We start from the raw sequence: 22234 nt of genomic DNA on the forward strand, positions 1-22234 counted from the left end.
TATAATGCCCAGCCTCTGTTGCTATACTATCTCCCCCCCCCCCCCCCCGCGCTCTGCTATGCCCCCCAAACTAAATCGCCGTGCTAGCGCCACACAGCGTGTCGCCAGCAGACTGTTTACATGTGCCGCATCACTCTCACCGCTCCCCGCCCAAGTCCCTTCCCTCCCTGCTGATTGGAGGAGACAGTACAGCAACAGAGGCTGCGCATTATATGAAGACCCAGCCTCTGTATGCAAAAAGGATTCTAAGAACCCACCTCGGGGTCTCTTTAAATGCAGCAGCTTATGTCTCCCTGAATGAGCCGTTTGCAGAGGGAATGTATCCAGTTTGCAATTGTGTGTGAAACCTGACACCAGAGGCTTTTCATATAACTAATTTTAAAACTCTTGGTTTGATAATGTTCCTTTAAAATTGGTTCACATTGATGCACATCACAAACGACTTGTTCTGAGCAGACTGTGCAGTGTCCATTCCCAATGGTGTTTATGTCGGGTTGGAGTCCATAGCAGATGCATTTCCACCACAGGATTCTGTGAGAAAAGAATCTGCTGACCAGAAGAATCATACAAGTTTGGAGTTTGCATTGCATTTACCAGAATGGACATGTTTCGGAATGACAAGTGTGAATGGACCCTATTAACATACGATCTGGGAAAACTTACGATTTTGTGGTGAAGTGTGAACCAGTCATTGTGTGACACTGCATGTCTTCTGTGTACCCAATTACAACACCCAGGCCTTTGAGACTTTCCACAACAAAGCACAGTAGTCACACTCCACATTCACAGTGGTGCAGTTTAAAGTGTACCAGAGAGGAAGCACCCTCATGTATTTTACCATATATATCAGGGGGAACATTAGAGAAAAGACCTACCCTGCTCTGCATTTCATTCTTCACTGCTCAATCTGCCTGTTATCAGCCCTGATAAAATCCCAGACTGAGCATTCAGTCTGGCTTTGCTTAGGAATCATTACAGCCGAGTCTCTTCAAGCCCAAGCCTGGCCCCTTCTGGCTCTGCTTCCCTGTTCTGTATACTTTGCAGCCTCACAGAGAGCTGTTATGTGATGGGAGGAGCTGCTGGTGCCAAGAAAGGAGCGTTTTTTTTTTTTAAATCTATATTTGTTATTAGTCATAAGAGATTTTTTTTTTTAGAAATGTTGATTTCATTTTGCATACAGCCCACTAAATATGCTTTTCTGATGAACTGTGTTTTGCATGGAGTTTTAGTAAAAAAAAAAAAAAAAAAAAAGGAATGGCACACCAGAGCTGTGATAATACCAGGAATAGTATTTATTTTGTAAAATCTATCGGGGGATATGTTTATTTTGGGCCAAAGCGTTCTTCTCTGGTTTCCTTTAACCACCCTGGCGTTCAGTTTCCCCAGGATTTCCGTGCAAAAAGAGTTTCAATTTATTTCCAATAATTTTCAACCAAACGCCAATTGGTGGGGAACGTCATCGCCGAGGGAGAAGCAAAATCCGCCAAGGGACATGGAAAAAGGCACTGGGTAAGCAATCAGAGGTATGCGACGAGGGATCAGCACGCCAATGGTGAGTACAAGACCCAGATGTATAGGTAGCCATATGTTTAGCCAGTTGTATAGGGATTCAGATGTAAGGGTAGCCAGGTGTATAGCCAGATGTATAGGGATCCAGATGTAAGGGTAGCCAGATGTATAGGGATCCAGATGTAAGGGTAGCCAGATGTATAGGGATCCAGATGTAAGGGTAGCCAGGTGTGTAGCCAGTTATGTCATTTCCCCCCCCCTCCTGATTCTCTGCTTCCCCATCTGAAGCCCCTCTACAGGGGGCTTCCCCTCTATGCGGTGGGGGAAGTCCCTTCTGTGCGGGCTGGTGGCTGGGCAGGAAGTCCTCTTCTATGCGGGCAGGCTGTGGGTGGCCTCTCTCCCTCGTACCATGTCCTCTCCCTACCAATCCCCTCTTCAAAACCCCCCGATCTGAAGCCCTTTGAGGTCTACTCACCCGAGGGGTCTCTCCAGCGGCGGCAGCAGCACTTCCTCCTCCATCTCCGAAGTCTTGTTCTCTGTGTAGTTACAGTATGAGGCTTGGTGACGTCACCAAGCCTCGTACTGTAACTACACAGACCAGGACTTCGGTGATGGAGGAGGAAGTGCTGCCGCCGCCGCTGGAGAAAGTCCTCGGGTGAGTAGACCTCAAAGGGCTTCAGATCAGGGGGTTTTTGAAGAGGAGGGGATTGGGAGGAAGAGGACATGGTATGAGGGAGGGAGAGAGGCCACCCACAGCCCGCCTGCATAGATGGAGACTCCCCCATAAAGGGGGGGGGGAGTCCCTGCCCAGCCACCAGCCCGCACAGAAGGGACCCCGTCCACCGCATAGAGGGGGGAGCCCCCGCCCGGCCACCAGCCCGCACAGAAGGGGGACAACTCCCTGCAGAATTCTGCCCCGGGATTCCCCAGGGTGGCTAAATGCTAGTTCTACACTCTGGGGGTAGCACAGATCGCTACCCGCAGCGTGCAGTCAGGCATCCAGCCATCCTGGGGAATCCCTCTGATGAGGGAAAAGTGAAGCCGGTGGGGCAGACAAACAGGAAATCTCCCTGGCATTATTGACAAGCTCAGCTCGTCAATACCGCTTTCAGCAGGTTTCTGCTGGACGAGCCAGGCTCACCAATACCGCCAGGAAGGCTACAGGCCGCTTTGTAACGCAGCTTCCCCCACTGCAATGCGACGTTCACAGTGCAGCGGGTGCATTGTAGTTGAGGTATGGTTACGCAATGCATTACTGCTAAACGTGCTAAATTTGGAGGAACCAACTGACATTGCAGTATGTTAGGAAACGAAAGATCAGAGGAAACTCACCCAAACGCCTGGAACCCACTAGCAGTACATTACTAAGCAGTTGTGATTTGAAAAGGCTCTTGCTAATGTAATGCTATAGGTGTAATCCTACTGGAGCAATGTAATTTTATAAAAATCCCCCATAGCATTGCATTAGCTTTTTAAAATCACTAGCACTTAGAAAAGGCTGTTAGTGGGTTTGAGCCCAAACACAAGGAAGACCTGCAAACTCCATGCAGATTGTGTCCCGGCCAATAATCCAACCTGAGACTCTGGTGTTGTAGTGCAGGAGTACTATCCACTAATTAGGGATGAGTGCGAGCAATTCCAAAAGCTAATTGTCCTGCAGTGTGCAGGGGTTCCAGCTGTGTAAAAGGTTAACACATCTTGACCGCGCCTACCTTCCTATGCGCTCCACATAGCTCTCCAGCTTCTAAGGCCACATACACACATCAGACCATAGTCTTTTGAAAATGAAAGATCACAGACCAATCTTACCACCCTTCATGTAGTATGAGAGCCATACTCTACACAGTCTTTTCTATGGAGCTGAACTCCCCATCAGAAAAAAATCTTTGCAAGATGCTGCACACACAGATGCTGTACAGACACAAAAGATCAGTATCTGCAAAAGATCTGTTCCTGCCAAAAATCCATTCCTGCAAATTGCAATGATAGTCTATGAGATCTGCAGATCATCATACACACATGATTTAACTGACATTCATCTGCAGATCAAGCAATCATCTGCAGATCTGAAAATCCATCCTGGTGGATCTGATCTGCAGATGAATGTCAGTTAAATCATGTGTGTATGATGATCTGCAGATCTGTGGTCTGTGATCTTTCATTTTCAAAAGACTATGGTCTGATGTGTGTATGTGGCCTTACACTTCCACCTTCTAATCCAGAACTTATCTGGATAGTAACGTGGAATGCATAGGAAGGGAAGTGGCAGCCAAGGCGAATTAGCCCCGCCTACACAGACCAGCCCAGCCCAACCCCCCCCCCCCCCCACACACACACACACACACACACACACACTCCAGGATTTCACTTTTCGTGAAATTGTTCTCACTATCCCCTACTAATAATGTTACAATTAATCATGCTAAAGCTTATCAATCGTATTTACAAATCTGGTTAACCCTGTGCAAGATCCATTACTTCCCTTGGCAGTTGCTACAAATGGCAAGGAAATAAAACACTGCCTTTCAATCTTAAAGGGATACTGTAGGGGGGGGGGGGGGTCGGGGGAAAATGAGCTGAACTTACCCGGGGCTTCTAATGGTCCCCCGCAGACATCCTGTGTTGGCACAGCCACTCCCTAATGCTCCGGCCCCGCCTCCAGTTCACTTCTGGAATTTCTAACTTTAAAGTCAGAAAACCACTGCGCCTGCACGCCCATGTCCTCGCTCCCGCTTATGTCACCAGGAGTGTACTGCGCAGACACAGACCATACTGGGCCTGCGCTCTGCACTCTTGATGACATCAGCGGGATCGAGGACACGGCAACGCAGGCGCAGTGGTTTTCAGACTTTAAAGTCTGAAATTCCAGAAGTGAACCGGAGGCGGGGCCGGAGCATCGGTGAGTGGCTGCGCCAACACAGGATGTCTGCAAGGGACCGTTAGAAGCCCCAGGTAAGTTCAACTCCTTTTCCCCTGACCCCCCTACAGTATCCCTTTAAGGCAAGTACCCACAACGCAACTTTTTGTCCAATTTTTCCCATGATGAGTGATCGTTTCCGTAATTCCACGACGTGGGAACATGTGCATGATTTAAAAAAAAAAATAAATAAATTATGTTTTGTGACACACGGCAATTATCACAGTCACAGCGGATTGGATCCTGCTCCGCTCGCAGCCCGGTATCCCCGCCGGTACTGATGCCTCGTACTGCGCCAGCACTGTCAATCACCGCCACGTTGTCCTTGCCTGCGCAGTACAGCACGGACAACATGGCAGTGATCGACAGTGCCGCTCATGCAGGCGCAGTACAAGGCTTCAGTACCGGCGGGGATACCTGGCCGTGAGCGGAGCCGTGTCGTGGGCAGGGCTGTGGAGTCGGTCCAAAAATCCACCGACTCCGACTCCTCAGTTTAGGATTCCACCGACTCCGACTCCTTGACTCCGACTCCTCTAATTTGCATATTACAATTTTGTTGATTAAAAGTATGGAACATGAAATTCGTCTCTTAACTGCCAACGCTTAGGAATTTTACAAGACAACTGAAGTGAGAAGGATATGTAGACTACTATATTTATTCCCTTTAGACTAAAACTAGTCCTTGGTAAGAGTACTTGTAAAAGGTAAAAACCGGAACAAAGAACACCTTTCAGGCCCTAGGCAATGTAAGTGTGGGTACATGTAAGAATGATGTGCAGGTACTCTGCAGGGGAATGAGGAGATTGTAAACAGACAATACCTCTGTTCAATGTGCACAGCATTCTCAGTGGATTCCCTGCAGCTCTGTGGGGAGTGCATATGTAGAGTACTACTGTGTAACAAAGTAAACCTGAGACAGATGAAAGTTTTATACATACCTGGGGCTTCCTCCAGCCGCCTTCAGGATAATCAGTCCTTCGTTGTCCTCCTCCACCACCTGGATCTTCTGCTATGAATCCAGGTACTTTAACCAGTCGGGTGTAGTGCGCATGCACACACTCCGCCACCAGGAGCATACTACACCTGTGCAGCACTATTGCGCAGGTGCAGAATGTTCCTGGCTGTGGGAGCGGCATGCGGCCAGACAGCGCTGACTGGCTGAATTACCAGGACTCATAGCAGAAGATCCGGGTGGTGGAGGACAGCGAGGGACTGATTAGCCTGAAGGGGGCTGGAGGAAGCCCCAGGTATGTATAAAACTTTACTTTTCATCCGTCTCAGTTACCCTTTAGTTTGTAGTCACCAAACCAAATTTTAACAACATATCAAATTATTTGATTTCATCAGCAAATCATTTGCATAAATCAGCATCAATGCAGAATTATTTCCATCTCATTGACCATCTCTATTAGTGACACAGCTACACATCAGGCTTTATTCTTACAGCATAGATGTTATTTAGTATATATGTTACGGCCAGAACCCGAAGTTTGGCCACTTCTAGTTCTGGTCGGCCACTTCGGGTTCTGGCCGGCCAATTTGCGAAGTGGCCGCTGCGCTGCGGCCAATGTTAGAAATGGATTGTTTACTCTGATATTAATGTATCTTCTGGCCGCAGCACAGCGGCCAAACGTATAACCACTTAGTTAATTTGTTGCAATTAAGCCGGCGGCAATGTAACAATTCAAGCCGCCGGCTTTTTATCTGCCTCTCTCTCTCTCCTCTTATGGCCAGCCGGCGGGGGACACGCGAGTCCCCCAGAGTCGTTCGTCGCAGCAGGGGCAGCAGAGCGGGGAGGCTGCAGACATTGCTTCTGCCAGCACCCGCTCTGCAAGAACGGCAGGCTTCCCTGCCGCGACGAACGACTCCGGGGGGACACTCGTGTCCCCGCCGGCTGCCCATAGGAGAGCGAGAGAGGCGGGGGGACGAGAGAGAGGCGGGGGGAGAAGAGGAGAGAGGCAGATAAAAAGCTGGCGGCTTGAATTGTTACATTGCCGCCGGCTTAATTGCAACAAATTAATACGTTTGGCCGCTGCGCTGCGGCCAGAAGATACATTAATATCAGAGTAAACAATCCATTTCTAACATTGGCCGCAGCGCAGCGGCCACTTCGCAAATTGGCCGGCCAGAACCCGAAGTGGCCGGCCAGAACTAGAAGTGGCCAAACTTCGGGTTCTGGCCGTAACATATATAAGAGATTCCTGTGTACACATCATATATACAGTCACAATCATATATGTATATCTGACCTTAAAAATACGGGGACTGCTTTATTGAAGCAGCACAAGTAACTCATTTTGATTGGTTTATTTCATTTTTGTGGACTAAGCACAGCTATTACTGTATATATACATTATTTTTAATGACTATTATCTGGGAAATAGAACATTTTATCATATTTTCTATTTTAATTACAGTTACAAATTCATTAGGAGTCGGAGTCGGTGCATTTTTTCCCGACTCCGGGCACCCAAAATTGCCCGACTCCGACTCCATGACTCCGACTCCACAGCCCAGGTCGTGGGACATATTCCGGGAATGAGCTGGAGGAAGCCACTGGTAAGTAGATCAGGGAGGGGGCCTTACAGCCCGATTCCTTTAAGATTCCCAACTACTCCTGTGCAAAGTGCTGCGATTGTTTGAACTCTTGTTAGCGCCCGTTGTGTGTTCCCACAGTGGAAAAATGGATTGGGGAATGCTTGTTCGCCGGGTCGCATGGCTGTGGGTTTCCTGACCCATCTTCCGAGGGGTATGTACTTTAAGGCTGCTTTCACAGTGAGACGTTACAGGAGCACGTTAGAGCAGCCGCACAGTAATGAAAAATCAATGGGCTGTTCACAGTGCCCACGTCGCGTTACATTGTAATGCTGCACGTTCTGGTAAAGTGCAGCATGCTGTGCGTTATACTGGGCTTTAACTGCGTTAGACTGCTTGCACATGCTCAGTGACTAGCCACATGGCTAATTAATATTCACTGCACTGTGGTCACATAACCTGGACTCAGTGTTGTCCGGATCATGAATGAATCGTTCATTCGATCCGGATCTTTTTTGTGAGTCGAATCATCCGGATCACCACAATGAACGATTCGGTTCACAGCGGATGTCTGTCTGGAAGAAACAGGAACATACAGAATGTACAGTGCAGGGAAAGTCCTGTCCTGCTAGTCATTTCACCCCCAGTCTGCTTCCCTAGTAAAATGATTCAAATGATTTGGTTCAAAGATCCGGATCTTTTCAATGATCTGATTCGAATCATCCAAATCCTTGAAAAGATCCGGACTTCCCATCACTATCCTGTTCTATCAGTATAGATAGAACAAAACCAGCGCACCAAGAGCCGCATAATGCGGCTCAATCTGACGTCCAACTTCAACACCACCATGCTATGCGTTAGGGGCACGTTATGCGATCTTAACGTCCCCTAAAACGCAATGTCTTGGTGTGAAAGAGGCCTAACTATTCAGGAGCTGTAAACCCTTTCTACAATTGTCACATTTATTAGGCCTTGTTTACCTGAAAAGGTTTTAAGGGCATAAAGCTGATGTTTTACCGCCGTCTTAAATTGCCAGTGTTTTAACCTGTGGGATTGTTAACATGAAGTGGTTAAAGTGGATCTGTGAGGGGTGGGGGTGGTAAAGTTGAATACTTACCTCAGTATAGGGTACACTCTGGACGATCCAGAGGCTTTTCCGACCCTTAACCACCACCACCAGTGCTAGCGGGAATCCAGTTCTTTTTGTAGCCAATCTTCCTTCTGTGCACACGGATGGCTGCACTGCCCAGGTGCAAACACATGCGCAGTAGCACAAAGCCACTTGTGCACAAAGGGAAAAAAAAATAAAAATGAATGTGCATGAGTAGCTCCATACTACTACACAGTCCGTACTTTATCCTGCACAGCGTGGCAACAAGGACAACAAACTTGTTGAATAGGTTTAGAGGGTCCCAGTCCCAGACCTGTGGCGTGGTCAAGGAGGAGAATTTTGGAGCAAGCCTGACAGCAACAACTTAACATGGTTTTCCACACTGCAATGCACCACCTATGCAATGTTCACAGAGCAGCGGGGGCAGCTCAGTGGTATGCAGCATCCCAACGAGCCTCAAAACCGAACAGTGACAGTGAAGCATAACTTCATTGGCTATGCGACACAATGTTACAACAAGCTGCACTGTTTTAACTACCCTCAATTACATTCACACCACCACACAAATGTACACCCCACTAGCTAGTGGCAGGGCTGTGGAGTCGGTATGAAAATCATCCAACTCAGTTTATGAAACCACCGACTCCAGGTACCCGATTGCTCAGATTCCTCAGTCTAATACTTACCAGGGCTGTGGAGTTGGTACAAAAATCATCCGACTCTTCAATCTTATGAAACCTCCGACTACCCAAAATTGCTCCGACTCAAAGAATCCATAGCCCTGTGCACAGCGCTGGATCCGGGTGCCACTATAGCAATAATGCTATTGCTTCGCAGCTTGCATACATGTAATTAAGGTGCCGTTGCAGTGTCTGATCGTGCCAGAGCTGACTTAGGCCCCTTTCACACGGACGGCTGAACTGCCCGTTTGCCGAGCAGTTCTCAGCCTCCCGACTGCCGCCCGTCAGTGAAACGCCACACTTCTCAAGTGTTGACACGTGGCAGCGTTACTGAGCGGCGGAGGAGGAACGAGTTGAGTCTCAGCACAGCTACGACAGTGCTCAGATCTCACTCTGTAGGGCGGCCACCTGTACCGGGCGCTAACTAGAGCCTGGCCGGTGCAGTAGAGCAGCTGACAAGCAGTGACTGCAGCAAGTAAAACGCATGCTCAGTGGGAACTTTCAAATGATCACCCCAAATGTCTCTGCAGACACACCTACTACCAGGGATGCTCAACTTCGGATTCGGGTGAAACCCATATAGTTGCTATCCAGATTTTCACCCTCCTAATTACAATCAGCTGTGCGGCGGGGGGGGGGGGGGGTTCTTCCTCCTTCCGGGTTTAAGGAGGAAGTGTATAATCACGTGACGCCAGATTGGAGCGCATGGTGTGAGGTACTGAGGGACGGACCAAAGACGTCGTCAGAGAGGTAAGATTGAACCCCCCCCCGCCCAGCTGATTGTAAGTAGGTGGGTGAAAATCCGGATAGCAACTATCCGGGTTTCACCCGAATCCGAAGTTGAGCATCCCTGCCTACTACACACCCGGCTACGTCTGTGCCAAATTGCAGTCCCTAAACACCACTGGTTCCCAAGATACCGAGTGTACATACCCATCTTGAGAACCAGCAGGTTTTGGGGGCTGCAATTCGGCACAAAGTTTGGGGGGTCCCCTCCATACCCTCAAAATTTGGGGAGTGTAGGAGGCATGGCTTTGGAGAGAACGCCCACAGCATATTGGAAAAGGAAATCTGGCAGCACAGGATCGTACTGCGCATGTGGGGCAGCACGATCCAACACAGCACCAGTATTTCAACATACCTAATAAAATAGCACTGGACTGCAAATTGTACCACCAGAAGGGAGGTCAAGTAATCAGTAATACAATTGTCATATTCCCCTGCTTTGCCGTGCACAGGAAAAGCCATCTCTCGGCTTCTCCCTACCCCAGCTGCCTAACGCCAGGACCATATGTACGCCTCACAGATTAGTGGCAAGCTATAGAGTGGTAAAAGCCAGTGGTTTTCCAGCTTTAAAATGATCTGTGCAGATAAAACCTAAAAATGCAACATACCGTTTTCCTGTAGGACATAAAGCACATACAGATGCAATAAATAGAATAGAGAAGTGCGCTCTTTATTTCTCTTGCGCAGACTGGCTGCAGTTACAGGACCTGGTACCGGAGCTGCAAAAGGCTGAGGACAGTGGCGTGAAAGCCATCAGAGCTTATGGGGCTGGAGGAAGCCCCAGGTATGTATAAATCTTTTAGCTTTCAACAGCTCTGGTACACATTGGCTATCATTCATAAAGCATTTCCGCATGCGGAAATGCTGAAAACAGCCGACTTTACTGAACACATAGCAAGATCTTCATTCATAAAAGCTCTTTCCGCACGGAGCAGTGCTTTTCAGCGCTGCTAGCTTTGGGCGCAGCCAGCGCCGCCATAGACTGTAATGGGAATCAGTCTATAGCGGCGCTCAGTGAGGAAGGTCGGCTCCGTCAGAAGACGGAGCCGAAGTTGTTTAAAAAACACAATAATTCGGCCTCCAGCAATCGCTGGAAGCCGAATTATTTCATTCCCCCACTATCCATGTCGGCCTGGAGGGGGAATAGTAATTAAAACGCCCCGGACTTGTGCAGAAGCAGGACCAGCCATTTAACAGCTGGATCCTGCGCCCAAGTCTACCAGCGCCGTATTCAAATGTACGCCTTTCCGCATGAAAAGCTGACATTACCGAGCAGAGTAACTGTGCACTTTTTTATGAATGACCACACAGAAGTGTAAAACACCGGCAGCTGTGGTTTCCCGCATTGATTTGCATTACCGACCACACTTTTATGAATGATAGCCTTTAAAGAGAACTTGAACTGAAAATAAAAAAGTCAAAATAACCATACACAGATCATACTTCCCTCCTGTGTAGTCTACTCCTTAATTTCTTTCTCCTCTCCTGCATCCCATTTGTTCACTGTGATTAATGGATTTCTCCGTCCATCATTTTAAAAATGGCCATTTCACGCACAACAGCTTCCTGGTCAGCACACTGTTAAACTGTAATATCACCCACTCGAGCCACAGGGAAACATGGACATTACCTTGCACATTCAGTTGTAACTGATGTATAACATACAGAAACTGGTATATTTCTGTTCTGACAAAATATTGTCAGAACTGGAAGGGATCACTGTAAGAATGGTGAGCTTGAGAGGAACTAACAGCGAGGTAAGTATGTAATGTTTATTTGCAGCTACGTCATGTGTTTATTTTAAATACTTTTCCTCGCTTCAGGTTCCCTTTAAACTACTACTACCTCCAATAAAGGTGTCCATCTACTTCACTACCTGTGATAAAAGGCTCCATCCGTCAGATCAGGTGCTTTTGTGGCTACACTTGTTATGAGTGTGAAAATGTATTATGTCCACGCTTGTTTTATGGCCCTTACAAGATGGGCCCCCAGACTATGAGAGCCACCAAAGAAAGGGATGTGACCATGGGGGGACAAGGGTTTGCAGAGGCCAGTTAAACTACTGCCCACATACACAAAAAAAGTCACTTACTGAAAAGGATAAGCCTGGCTGTTACATACTCTGACCACAACCCAGCATGGAGGCATGAGGACATAATACATGTTGAGGTAAGTTTCCTTTAATGAGGGCCCAGTATTGTGTAGACAGGCGCCGCACTGTATTATGGGACAAGCAAGCCGTGAGGAAGCTGGAGTCAGTATAGCAAGCCTCGGGTCCCCAACATCATTCAGCACGCGGTAACACTCCATTAACTAGATGCCAGCCGAGAGCGGGAGCCCCACAACTTACCAACAAACCGCTGGCAGCCGTCACACTTCATCTCTGACTCCGCCATATTTGAACCCTTCGCTCTATTCATCATCGCTCTGAACAGCTCCGCACCCAACCACGTGACCTGAGGCCACAACGCGGGAACCCACTTAGCGCAGCCCCGCCCCGGCGTCACGTGTGAGAAAGAGGGAAACCCCGGCAGCCACCAGAGGCAGTGATAGTGATCGTGACTGGTACCCTTCTAATCCGTTTTGTAACACCCGCTAGCAGTTTGGGTTGCGTTATCATCAAAAGTGCAAAGATTTAAAAAAAAAAAAAAAAGTTGTGCAGCTGTCTAAAGTAAATAAACGGTTAAAGTGAACCTGAACGATGTAAAATTATTTTAAATTAAACATGATGAATATATACAGTACGTAGCTTGCCATCAGTTCCTCTCAGAAGCTCACCATTTACTTAGACCAAATTTTGTTAGAATTAAATATAGCAGTTGCTATCACTTAAAACTGAAAGGACAACTGATGAGCAAGGTCATGTCCACGTTTCCTCGTGGTGTTATTGAGTTATGGCCATTTTCAAAATGGAGGGCAGAGAATTCCTTCAAACACAGTGGACAACCAGGAGAGGAGAAATAGATGGATGAGTAGACTACCTGGGGAGGCAAGTATGACATATGCATAGCTCCCAACTGTCCCTCTTTGGAGGGACAGTTCCTCTTTGGGAGCCCTGTCCCTCATTTGTCCCTCTTTCAGGAATGTGTCCCTCTTTCTATGTAAATATATATATTTCTCTACTAAAAAATGTGTTAGATTATCTCTAAACTTTATCCCCATCCTTTAAATGTATATATTACTAATTTTACAATGTTACTATAAAGGAAAATGAACCAGGATAGAAAGGACCAGTGTTGTTTTGAATTATAAAACAACATTTTTCTTATAAAATCTTTATGGTATGCATGATTAGGGGTGTGACAGGGGTGAGATCGGGGGTAGGCCTAAGTGTCCCTCTTTCTCAACTCAAAAAGTTGGGAGGTATGCATATGTATGTTTATTTTGACTTAATTTTCAGTTCAGGTTTGCTTTGAGCAAAAAATTTGCAATAGATCTGACTGAGCCCATTGACTTACATCAGCTGTCATATGAAATGTGTATTTGCATACAAGGTAAATGCACACTAAAGGCCCGTTTCCACTAGAAGCAGTGTAGACGCATCGCACCGCGTGTGCTGAAACACATGCACGGCAATGGAATAGTTTCCACTGCATGCATGTTGAGTGGAGCGATCAGAGAATCTGCAGCATGCTGCAGATTCTCACACGGCCACATCCGCCCACACCTGTGTCCCATCTGCTCCAATACACTTTCGCATTGGGAGATACTGACACCAGGTACCCAAATTACTCCAACTCCTCGACTCCGATTCCTTAATCTAATACTTACCAAGGCTGTGTATTTGGTACAAAAATCATCCTACTCCGACTCCTGACTCTGACTCCTCAGTTTATGAAACCACCGACTCCGACTTCAGGTACCCAAAATTGCTCCGACTCCACTCCAACTCCACAGCCCTGTGCGTGCATTATGTGGTTATGGGTATGGATTCCACCTCAATGGCTATCATTCATAAAAATGTGGACGGTAATGCAAATCAGTGCGGGAAAACACCGCTGCCGGTATTTTACACTTCTGTGGGCTCTATTCATAAAAAAGTTGTTGCGAGAAAACTCCTGGAGGGAAAATACCGCAGCGGTATTTCACACTTCTGGGGGCTCTATTCATAAAAAAGTTGTTGCGAGAAAACTCCTGGAGGGAAAATACCGCAGCGGTATTTCACACTTCTGGGTGGTCATTCAAAGAAATCTTGCCAGCTGCGATGCAAGAGCGGAGATCTCCCGCTGAAAGCTGGCGGTAAGCTGTTGGAAGGCATGCGGAAACACTTCAGCCGGCAGAGTCCCTCCGTGCACTGCTCTCTCTGGGAGGTCTGTCCCATTCACTTGTATGTAATCCGCAAAATCAGAGGAAGCGGTATTTCCCGTCCACATACCGCTTCCTCTAATCTTTATGAATGGCCATTTTGTTACTTTTTTCTAGATAAATCTAGAAAAACACTGGAGAAGGCGGAAATTTCTCGCTCTGCTGGGGGATTGTAGATTTTCATGCGGGAACAGCTTTTATGAATGCCCACTTTGCTAAATGGACGGGAAAATCCGCTGTTTTGAGCGGAAAACTTGCGGTAAGGTTTTATGAATAGAGCCCTGTGTGGTCATTCATAAAAAAGTGCACAGTTGCGATAGCAGTGCGGAGATTCCCCGAACTAGGCTGGCGGTAGGCTTGCAGAAACACAGGAAGCTGCCGAGTTGATACATTTGCAACAAACACAATTGCTAACTTCCAGTCAGAGCAATATCCTGCCTCTATCTGGCCAGCAGACGCTTGTCAGCCAATCAGGTGCACTGTCATACACCCTTTGCCTGCTGTACCTTCTACGATGCGGTTGACAGGTGAGTGGTTAGGGAGGGGACCGTGTGGGAGATGTGCCTACACGGGGCGTCCCTGTTAAACGACGCAATTCACGATTGCGTCCAACCGAAGCCTCCCACCTGAATGCTAATCTATGTAATTCCTGCTAGGTATGGTACAGCAGGCAAAGGGTGTATGACAGTGCACCTGATTGGCTGACAAGCGTCTGCTGGCCAGATAGAGGCAGGATATTGCTCTGACTGGAAGTTAGCAATTGTGTTTGTTGCAGTTGGCATTCAGTTTAGAGGTGGTGGGGTGAGTTCCCTGGAGGTGAGAGGTCCAGGGCTTGCCCGCACTTCCCTCTAGGTGTCGCATGGTGGTTTGGGGGCCCCAGTGAGTGAGAGAGACCTGGGGCCCCTGGGCTGTCATGTGGACCAGTGTTTGTGATTTTAAATTTTATTTTTTGCAGCTTCTACGATGCGGTTGACAGGTGAGTGGTTAGGGAGGGGACCGTGTGGGAGATGTGCCTACACGGGGCGTCCCTGTTAAACGACGCAATTCACGATTGCGTCCAACCGAAGCCTCCCACCTGAATGCTAATCTATGTAATTCCTGCTAGGTATGGTACAGCAGGCAAAGGGTGTATGACAGTGCACCTGATTGGCTGACAAGCGTCTGCTGGCCAGATAGAGGCAGGATATTGCTCTGACTAGAAGTTAGCAATTGTGTTTGTTGCAGTTGGCATTCAGTTTAGAGGTGGTGGGGTGAGTTCCCTGGAGGTGAGAGGTCCAGGGCTTGCCCGCACTTCCCTCTAGGTGTCGCATGGTGGTTTGGGGGCCCCAGTGAGTGAGAGAGACCTGGGGCCCCTGGGCTGTCATGTGGACCAGTGTTTGTGATTTTAAATTTTATTTTTTGCAGCTTCTACGATGCGGTTGACAGGTGAGTGGTTAGGGAGGGGACCGTGTGGGAGATGTGCCTACACGGGGCGTCCCTGTTAAACGACGCAATTCACGATTGCGTCCAACCGAAGCCTCCCACCTGAATGCTAATCTATGTAATTCCTGCTAGGTATGGTACAGCAGGCAAAGGGTGTATGACAGTGCACCTGATTGGCTGACAAGCGTCTGCTGGCCAGATAGAGGCAGGATATTGCTCTGACTGGAAGTTAGCAATTGTGTTTGTTGCAGTTGGCATTCAGTTTAGAGGTGGTGGGGTGAGTTCCCTGGAGGTGAGAGGTCCAGGGCTTTCCCGCACTTCCCTCTAGGTGTCGCATGGTGGTTTGGGGGCCCCAGTGAGTGAGAGAGACCTGGGGCCCCTGGGCTACTATGTGGACCAGTGTTTGTGATTTTAAATTTTATTTTTTGCAGCTTCTACGATGCGGTTGACAGGTGAGTGGTTAGGGAGGGGACCGTGTGGGAGATGTGCCTACACGGGGCGTCCCTGTTAAACGACGCAATTCACGATTGCGTCCAACCGAAGCCTCCCACCTGAATGCTAATCTATGTAATTCCTGCTAGGTATGGTACAGCAGGCAAAGGGTGTATGACAGTGCACCTGATTGGCTGACAAGCGTCTGCTGGCCAGATAGAGGCAGGATATTGCTCTGACTGGAAGTTAGCAATTGTTTGTTGCAGTTGGCATTCAGTTTAGAGGTGGTGAGGTGAGTTCCCTGGAGGTGAGAGGTCCAGGGCTTTCCCGCACTTCCCTCTAGGTGTCGCATGGTGGTTTGGGGGCCCCAGTGAGTGAGAGAGACCTGGGGCCCCTGGGCTGTCATGTGGACCAGTGTTTGTGAGTTGATACATTTCTCTGTGTTCCGCTCTACTGCAGCTGCCTGGGAGGTCTGTGTCTCCATTAACTTAACATTGTTATCGCCACATCCAAGGGAGCGGTATTTCCCGTCCTCATACCGCTTGCGTAAATCTTTATGAATTAACATTTTGTTACATTTGTTACGATAGTCACCGTACAAGGCGGTGATTTATCGATCTGCTCGGTAATGTCAGCATTTAATGCGGAAAGAGCCTTTATGAATGAAGATCTTGCTATGTGTTCGGTAAAGTCGTCTGTTTTCAGCATTTCCGCATGCGGAAATGCTTTATGAATGATAGCCAAAGTGACTACATCATTGCAATATACATTGCATTGTAGCTTAACCAGTTCGCATTCAGTCGTTTTTCGCTTCATGCATCCGAACAATGTTCACCTCCCATTCATTAGCCTATAACTTTATTACTACTTATCACAATGAACTGATCTATATCTTGTTTTTTCCGCCACCAATTAGGCTTTCTTTGGGGGGTACATTTTACTAAGAGCCACTTTACTGTAAATGCATTTTAAAAGGAAGAATAAGAAAAAAACGGAAACAAATCATTATTTCTCACTTTTCGGCAATTATAGTTTTAAAATAATACATGCCTCCATAATTAAAACCCACGTATTGTATATGCCCATTTGTCCCGGTTATTACACCATTTAAATTATGTCCCTATCACAATGTATGGCGACAATATTTTATTTGGAAATAAAAGTGCATTTTTTCCGTTTTGCATTCATCACTATTTACAAGCTTATAATAATAAAAAGAAGGAAATATTTCATCTTTACATAGATATTTAAAAAGTTTAGACCCTTAGGTAAATATTTGTGTTTTTTTTTTTATTGTAATGTTTTTTTGTTTTTTTTAATTAAACATTTTATGTGGGTATTTTTGGGAGGGTGGGATTGAAATTGTATTTTTTTTTTGTAAATATATGTGTATTTTTATTTTTATTTAACATTTAGATGTAGTTTACTTTTTGGCCACAAGATGGCAGCCATGAGTTGTTTACAGTGACGTCACTCTAAGCGTACCACGTACGCTTAGAGCGACATAGGAAGCAGAAAAAGCGTAGCTTCCGAGAGAAGCTGTCGCTTTTTCTGCGGGGGAGAGGAATCTGTGATCGGGCACCGTTGCCCGATTCACTGATTCACTGGCTAACAAACCGCCGGCCGGGAGCGCGCGTGCACGCGCGCGATCGGCCGCGTGGACGCGCAGGAGCGCACATGGCTTCCTGGACGTGAGTTTCACGTCCAGGAATGTCAAATAGTTAAAGAGAACCCGAGGTGGGATTTAAAGGAATACTGTAGGGGTCGGGGGAAAATGAGTTAAACTTACCCGGGGCTTCTAGTGGTCCCCCTCAGACATCCTGTGCCCGCGCAGCCGCTCACCGATACGCCGGCCCCGCCTCCGGTTCACTTCTGGAATTTCAGACTTTAAAGTCTGAAATCCACGGTGCCTGCATGGCTATGTCCTCGCTGCCGCTGCTGTCACCAGGAGCGTACTGTGCAGTCGCAGACCATACTGGGCCTGCGCAGTACGTTCCTGGTGACATCAGCAGGAGCAAGGACACGGCAACGCAGGCACAGTGGTTTTCAGACTTTAGGCAGGGGTCACACTTACCGGCTTTCGTACGCGTTTTCTGCACAGAAAAACTGACTTCAACTGAGAACTCATGTTAATCAATAAGCAAGGTCACACTTTAATGCAGATTTCGCATGCAGAAAAAAAACTGACATCTTGCGCAATTTGTCAGTTTTCTCTATAAATTACATTAGCTGCTGTAAGGCAGGGGTCACACTTGTCTTTCAGTTTTCTGCAAAGTGTAGAAACTGAAAGACAAGTGTGACCCCTGCCTCAAAGTCTGAAATTCCAGAAGTGAACAGGAGGCGGGGCTGGAGCATCAGTAAGTGGCTGCGCGGGCACAGGATGTCTGCGGGGGACCATTAGAAGCCTCGGGTAAGTCCAACTCATTTTCCCCCAACCCCCCCTACAGTATTCCTTTAATTATGTTAGTGGGGCACAGAGTCTGGTTGTGCACACTAACACCAGCCTCTGTTGCCCCATGGTGTGCCTCCAGGACCCCCCTGCGTGCCGATATCCCCTCCGCAGTGCTAGCGACACACAGCGTGTCGCCAGCACAATGTTTACCTATGTCCTGTCTGTTAGCGCCGCTCCCCCGCCTCCTCTGTATCGGCGCTACCCGCCCGCGTACCTTCCCTCCCGCTGATTGGAGGGAAGGGACGCGGGCAGGGAGCAGCACAATACAGGAGGCGGGGGAGCGGCGAGAGTGACACTGCACATGTGAACAGCCTGCTGGCGACACGCTGTGTGTATCGCTAGCACGCCGGTTTAGTTTGGGGGGCATAGCAGAGCGCAAGGGGGAGAAAGTGTAGCTACAGAGGCTGGGCATTATATGCAGACCCAGCCTCTGTTTGCTAATAGGATTCTAAGAACCCACCTCGGGTTCTCTTTAGAGAGAACCCGAGGTGGGATTTAATTATGTTAGTGGGGCACAGAGGCTGGTTGTGCACACTAACACCAGCCTCTGTTGCCCCATGGTGTGCCTCCAGGACCCGCCTGCGCGCCGCTATACCCCCTGCAGCGCTGATTGGAGGGAAGGGACGCGGGCGGGTAGCACCAATACGGAGGAGGCGGGGGAGCGGCGCTAACAGACACAGCATAGGTAAACATTGTGCTGGCGACACGCTGTGTGTCGCTAGCACTGCGGGGGGTATAGCAGCGCGCAGGGGGGTCGTGGAGGCACACCATGGGGCAACAGAGGCTGGTGTTAGTGTGCACAACCAGCCTCTGTGCCCCACTAACATAATTAAATCCCACCTCGGGTTCTCTTTAAGGGAACCCGAGGTGAGAGGGGTATGGAGGCTACTATATTTATTTCCTTTTATACAATACCAGCTGTCTGGCAGTTCTACTGATCTTGTGTCTCTAATACTTTTAGCCATAGACCCTGAGCAAGCATGCAGGAGTTCAGGTACTCTGACTCAGGTTTTACTGGATTAGCCATATGCTTATTCCAGGGTTTTGACTCTGACACTATTGGCAACTGGCATTTACAAGGAAATAAATATGCCAGCCCCCATATCCTTGTCACTTTGAGTTTCCTTTAGTTAACATGCTTTTTATGCTTTCCCACACACAGCACCCTGCTTTGAAGGGACCCTGAGCGGTGTCATAAAAAAGAAAACTGGACTTACCTGGGGCTTCCTCCAGCCCACCGTAGCCCACGAGGTCCCTGGCATCCTCTTCAACCCCTCCGCAGTCCCGTTGGCGGCTCCAGTAATGCACCAACTTTGGGTGAAGGCGCGATTGCTCGCCCTTGTTGCACACTTTGGGCAGTTTGCAGTGGGCAAACCAGGCAAGTACAATTTTTTTTCTCTGCCTTTCTACTAATACAATTGCACACATCCTCTCCCAGGTGTAGTGAACACCAGAGCAGGGACAAGGTCCTCCAGCACCCAAGGCTGAGACACCAAAGTGCACCCCTCCATCGCTCCCACCCCAGCTGTCACACACTGATTGCTATTAGACTAAGAGGGCCACAAGGCCCACAACCTCCGTAACACCTTAAAGAGAATCTGTATTGTTAAAATCGCACAAAAGTAAACATACCAGTGTGTTAGGGGACATCTCCTATTACCCTCTGTCACAATTTCACCGCTCCCCGCCGCATTAAAAGTGGTCAAAAACAGTTTTTAAAAGTTTGTTTATAAACAAACAAAATGGCCACCAAAACAGGAAGCAGGTTGATGTACAGTATGTCCACACATAGAAAATACATCCATACACAAGCAGGCTGTATACAGCCTTACTTCTGAATCTCAAGAGATCACTTGTGTGTGTTTACCTTCTGTCCCCAGCTTCTCTCATGCACTGAACATTACAGGCTTCCTGCAGACAGCTCTACCTATGTCGTTAATTCCTCAGTATGTGACAGACCAGCTCCTTTCACAGCCTCCAGAGGAGGATTTTTATCCAGCTCTCTTCTATCACTGATAAGATAGCAGAGAAGCTGCTGGCTTATGTAAATAAAACACACACACAGTTCAACACTGAAGAACTTGGCAGCCTTCCAGACACAGGCTGACAAGTCTGACAGGGGGAAGATACATTGATTTATTACAGAGATGGTTATAGTAGAAAGAGCTACAGTAAGCCAGAACACATAAGAATAGGTTTAGGAACTTGTAGGATGGTAGAAAAAACCAGGGCTGTGGAGTCGGTCCAAAAATCCTCCGACTCCGACTCCTCAGTTTAGGATTCCACCGACTCCGACTCCGACTCCACGACTCCGACTCCTCTAATTTGCATATTACAATTTTGTTGATTAAAAGTATGTAACATGAAATTCGTCTCTTAACTGCCAACGCTTAGGAATTTTACAAGACAACTGAAGTGAGAAGGATATGTAGACTACTATATTTATTCCCTTTAGACTAAAACTAGTCCTTGGTAAGAGTACTTGTAAAAGGTACAAACCGGAACAAAGAACATCTATCAGGCCCTAGGCAATGTAAGTGTGGGTACATGTAAGAATGATGTGCAGGTACTCTGCAGGGGAATGAGGAGATTGTAAACAGACAACACCTCTGTGTTCAATGTGGACAGCATTCTCAGTGGATTCCCTGCAGCTCTGGGGAGTGCATATTTAGAGTATAGTACTACTGTGTAACAAAGTAAACCTGAGACAGATGAAATTCAAGTTTTATACATACCTGGGGCTTCCTCCAGCCGCCTTCAGGATAATCAGTCCCTCGTTGTCCTCATCCGCCACCTGGATCCTCTGCTTTGAGTCCAGGTACTCTAGCCAGTCAGGCGTAGTGCACATGCACACACTCCGCCGCCAGGAGCATACTACACCTGTGCAGCACTATTGCGCAGGTGCAGAATGTTCCTGGCTGTGGGAGCGGCATGCGGCCGGACAGCGCTGACTGGCTGAATTACCAGGACTCATAGCAGAAGATCCGGGTGGTGGAGGACAGCGAGGGACTGATTAGCCTGAAGGGGGCTGGAGGAAGCCCCAGGTATGTATAAAACTTTACTTTTCATCCGTCTCAGTTACCCTTTAATTTGTAGTCACCAAACCAAATTTTAACAACATATCAAATTATTTGATTTCATCAGCAAAGGGAGTGCATACATTTGCATAAATCAGCATCAATGCAGAATTATTTCCATCTTGTTGACCATCTTTATTAGTGACACAGCTACACATCAGGCTTTATTCTTACAGCATAGATGTTATTTAGTATATATAAGAGATTCCTGTGTACACATCATATAAACAGTCACAATCAGATATGTATATCTGACCTTAAAAATACGGGGACTGCTTTATTGAAGCAGCACAAGTAACTAATTTTGATTGGTTTATTTCATTTTTGTGGACTAAGCACAGCTATTACTGTATATATACTGTATATATACATTATTTTTCATGACTATTATCTGAGAAATAGAACATTTTATCATATTTTCTATTTTAATTACAGTTACAAATTCATTAGGAGTCGGAGTCGGTGCATTTTTTCCCGACTCCGACTCCAGGCACCCAAAATTGCCCGACTCCACGACTCCGACTCCACGACTCCGACTCCGACTCCACAGCCCTGGAAAAAACGTTGTAATTTTTGTTACAGAGTCACTAGTTATCTGGTGTGCAGTCACTGCTATGTATCCCCTTTTCTTATTTCTTTCTGCTTCATACACAATTAGGAATGACAGCTGAAAGAAATGTGCGCCCCCTCCTACACTGCGCCTGTAGCATATACCAACTACAGCAGCAAAATTTGGCTCCGGAGGTACACCCAAAAAATCAAAATAGTGGTGGCACTACTACGTAGCGGAACTTTGCGGGGCGTGCCAGTACATTGTAGCCAAACTCCGGGCTTTTCAATTTTCCAGCCTGGCTTGGCCAGTTAATTAGTGGCTCCGTTCGCAGTGAAGACCGCATTATAACGCTGCTACAATGCACCAACTATGATTCACAGTGCGGCAGGTACGATTAAACAGCATGTGGCATCCCAACACACTGCATATGTGTGTTATCACAAAACGTGTGCAAT

The 22234-nt window shown here is 47.5% G+C and overlaps 1 protein-coding gene across 1 annotated transcript in view; it reads right to left on the bottom strand.

Moving 5' to 3' along the window:
- The window catches only part of RNF17 (ring finger protein 17), a 191098-nt gene extending 179083 nt beyond the window's left edge, over positions 1–12015 (bottom strand). The window contains exon 1 of the mRNA XM_068266942.1: positions 11889–12015. Coding sequence (XP_068123043.1) covers positions 11889–11961 — 73 coding nt within the window. The 5' untranslated portion in view covers positions 11962–12015. The remainder of the gene's footprint in view (positions 1–11888) is intronic.
- Positions 12016–22234: the final 10219 nt, after the last annotated feature.

Source organism: Hyperolius riggenbachi, chromosome 2 (genome assembly GCF_040937935.1).
Source record: "Hyperolius riggenbachi isolate aHypRig1 chromosome 2, aHypRig1.pri, whole genome shotgun sequence".
In the NCBI taxonomy this organism is placed as follows: Eukaryota; Metazoa; Chordata; class Amphibia; order Anura; family Hyperoliidae; genus Hyperolius; species Hyperolius riggenbachi.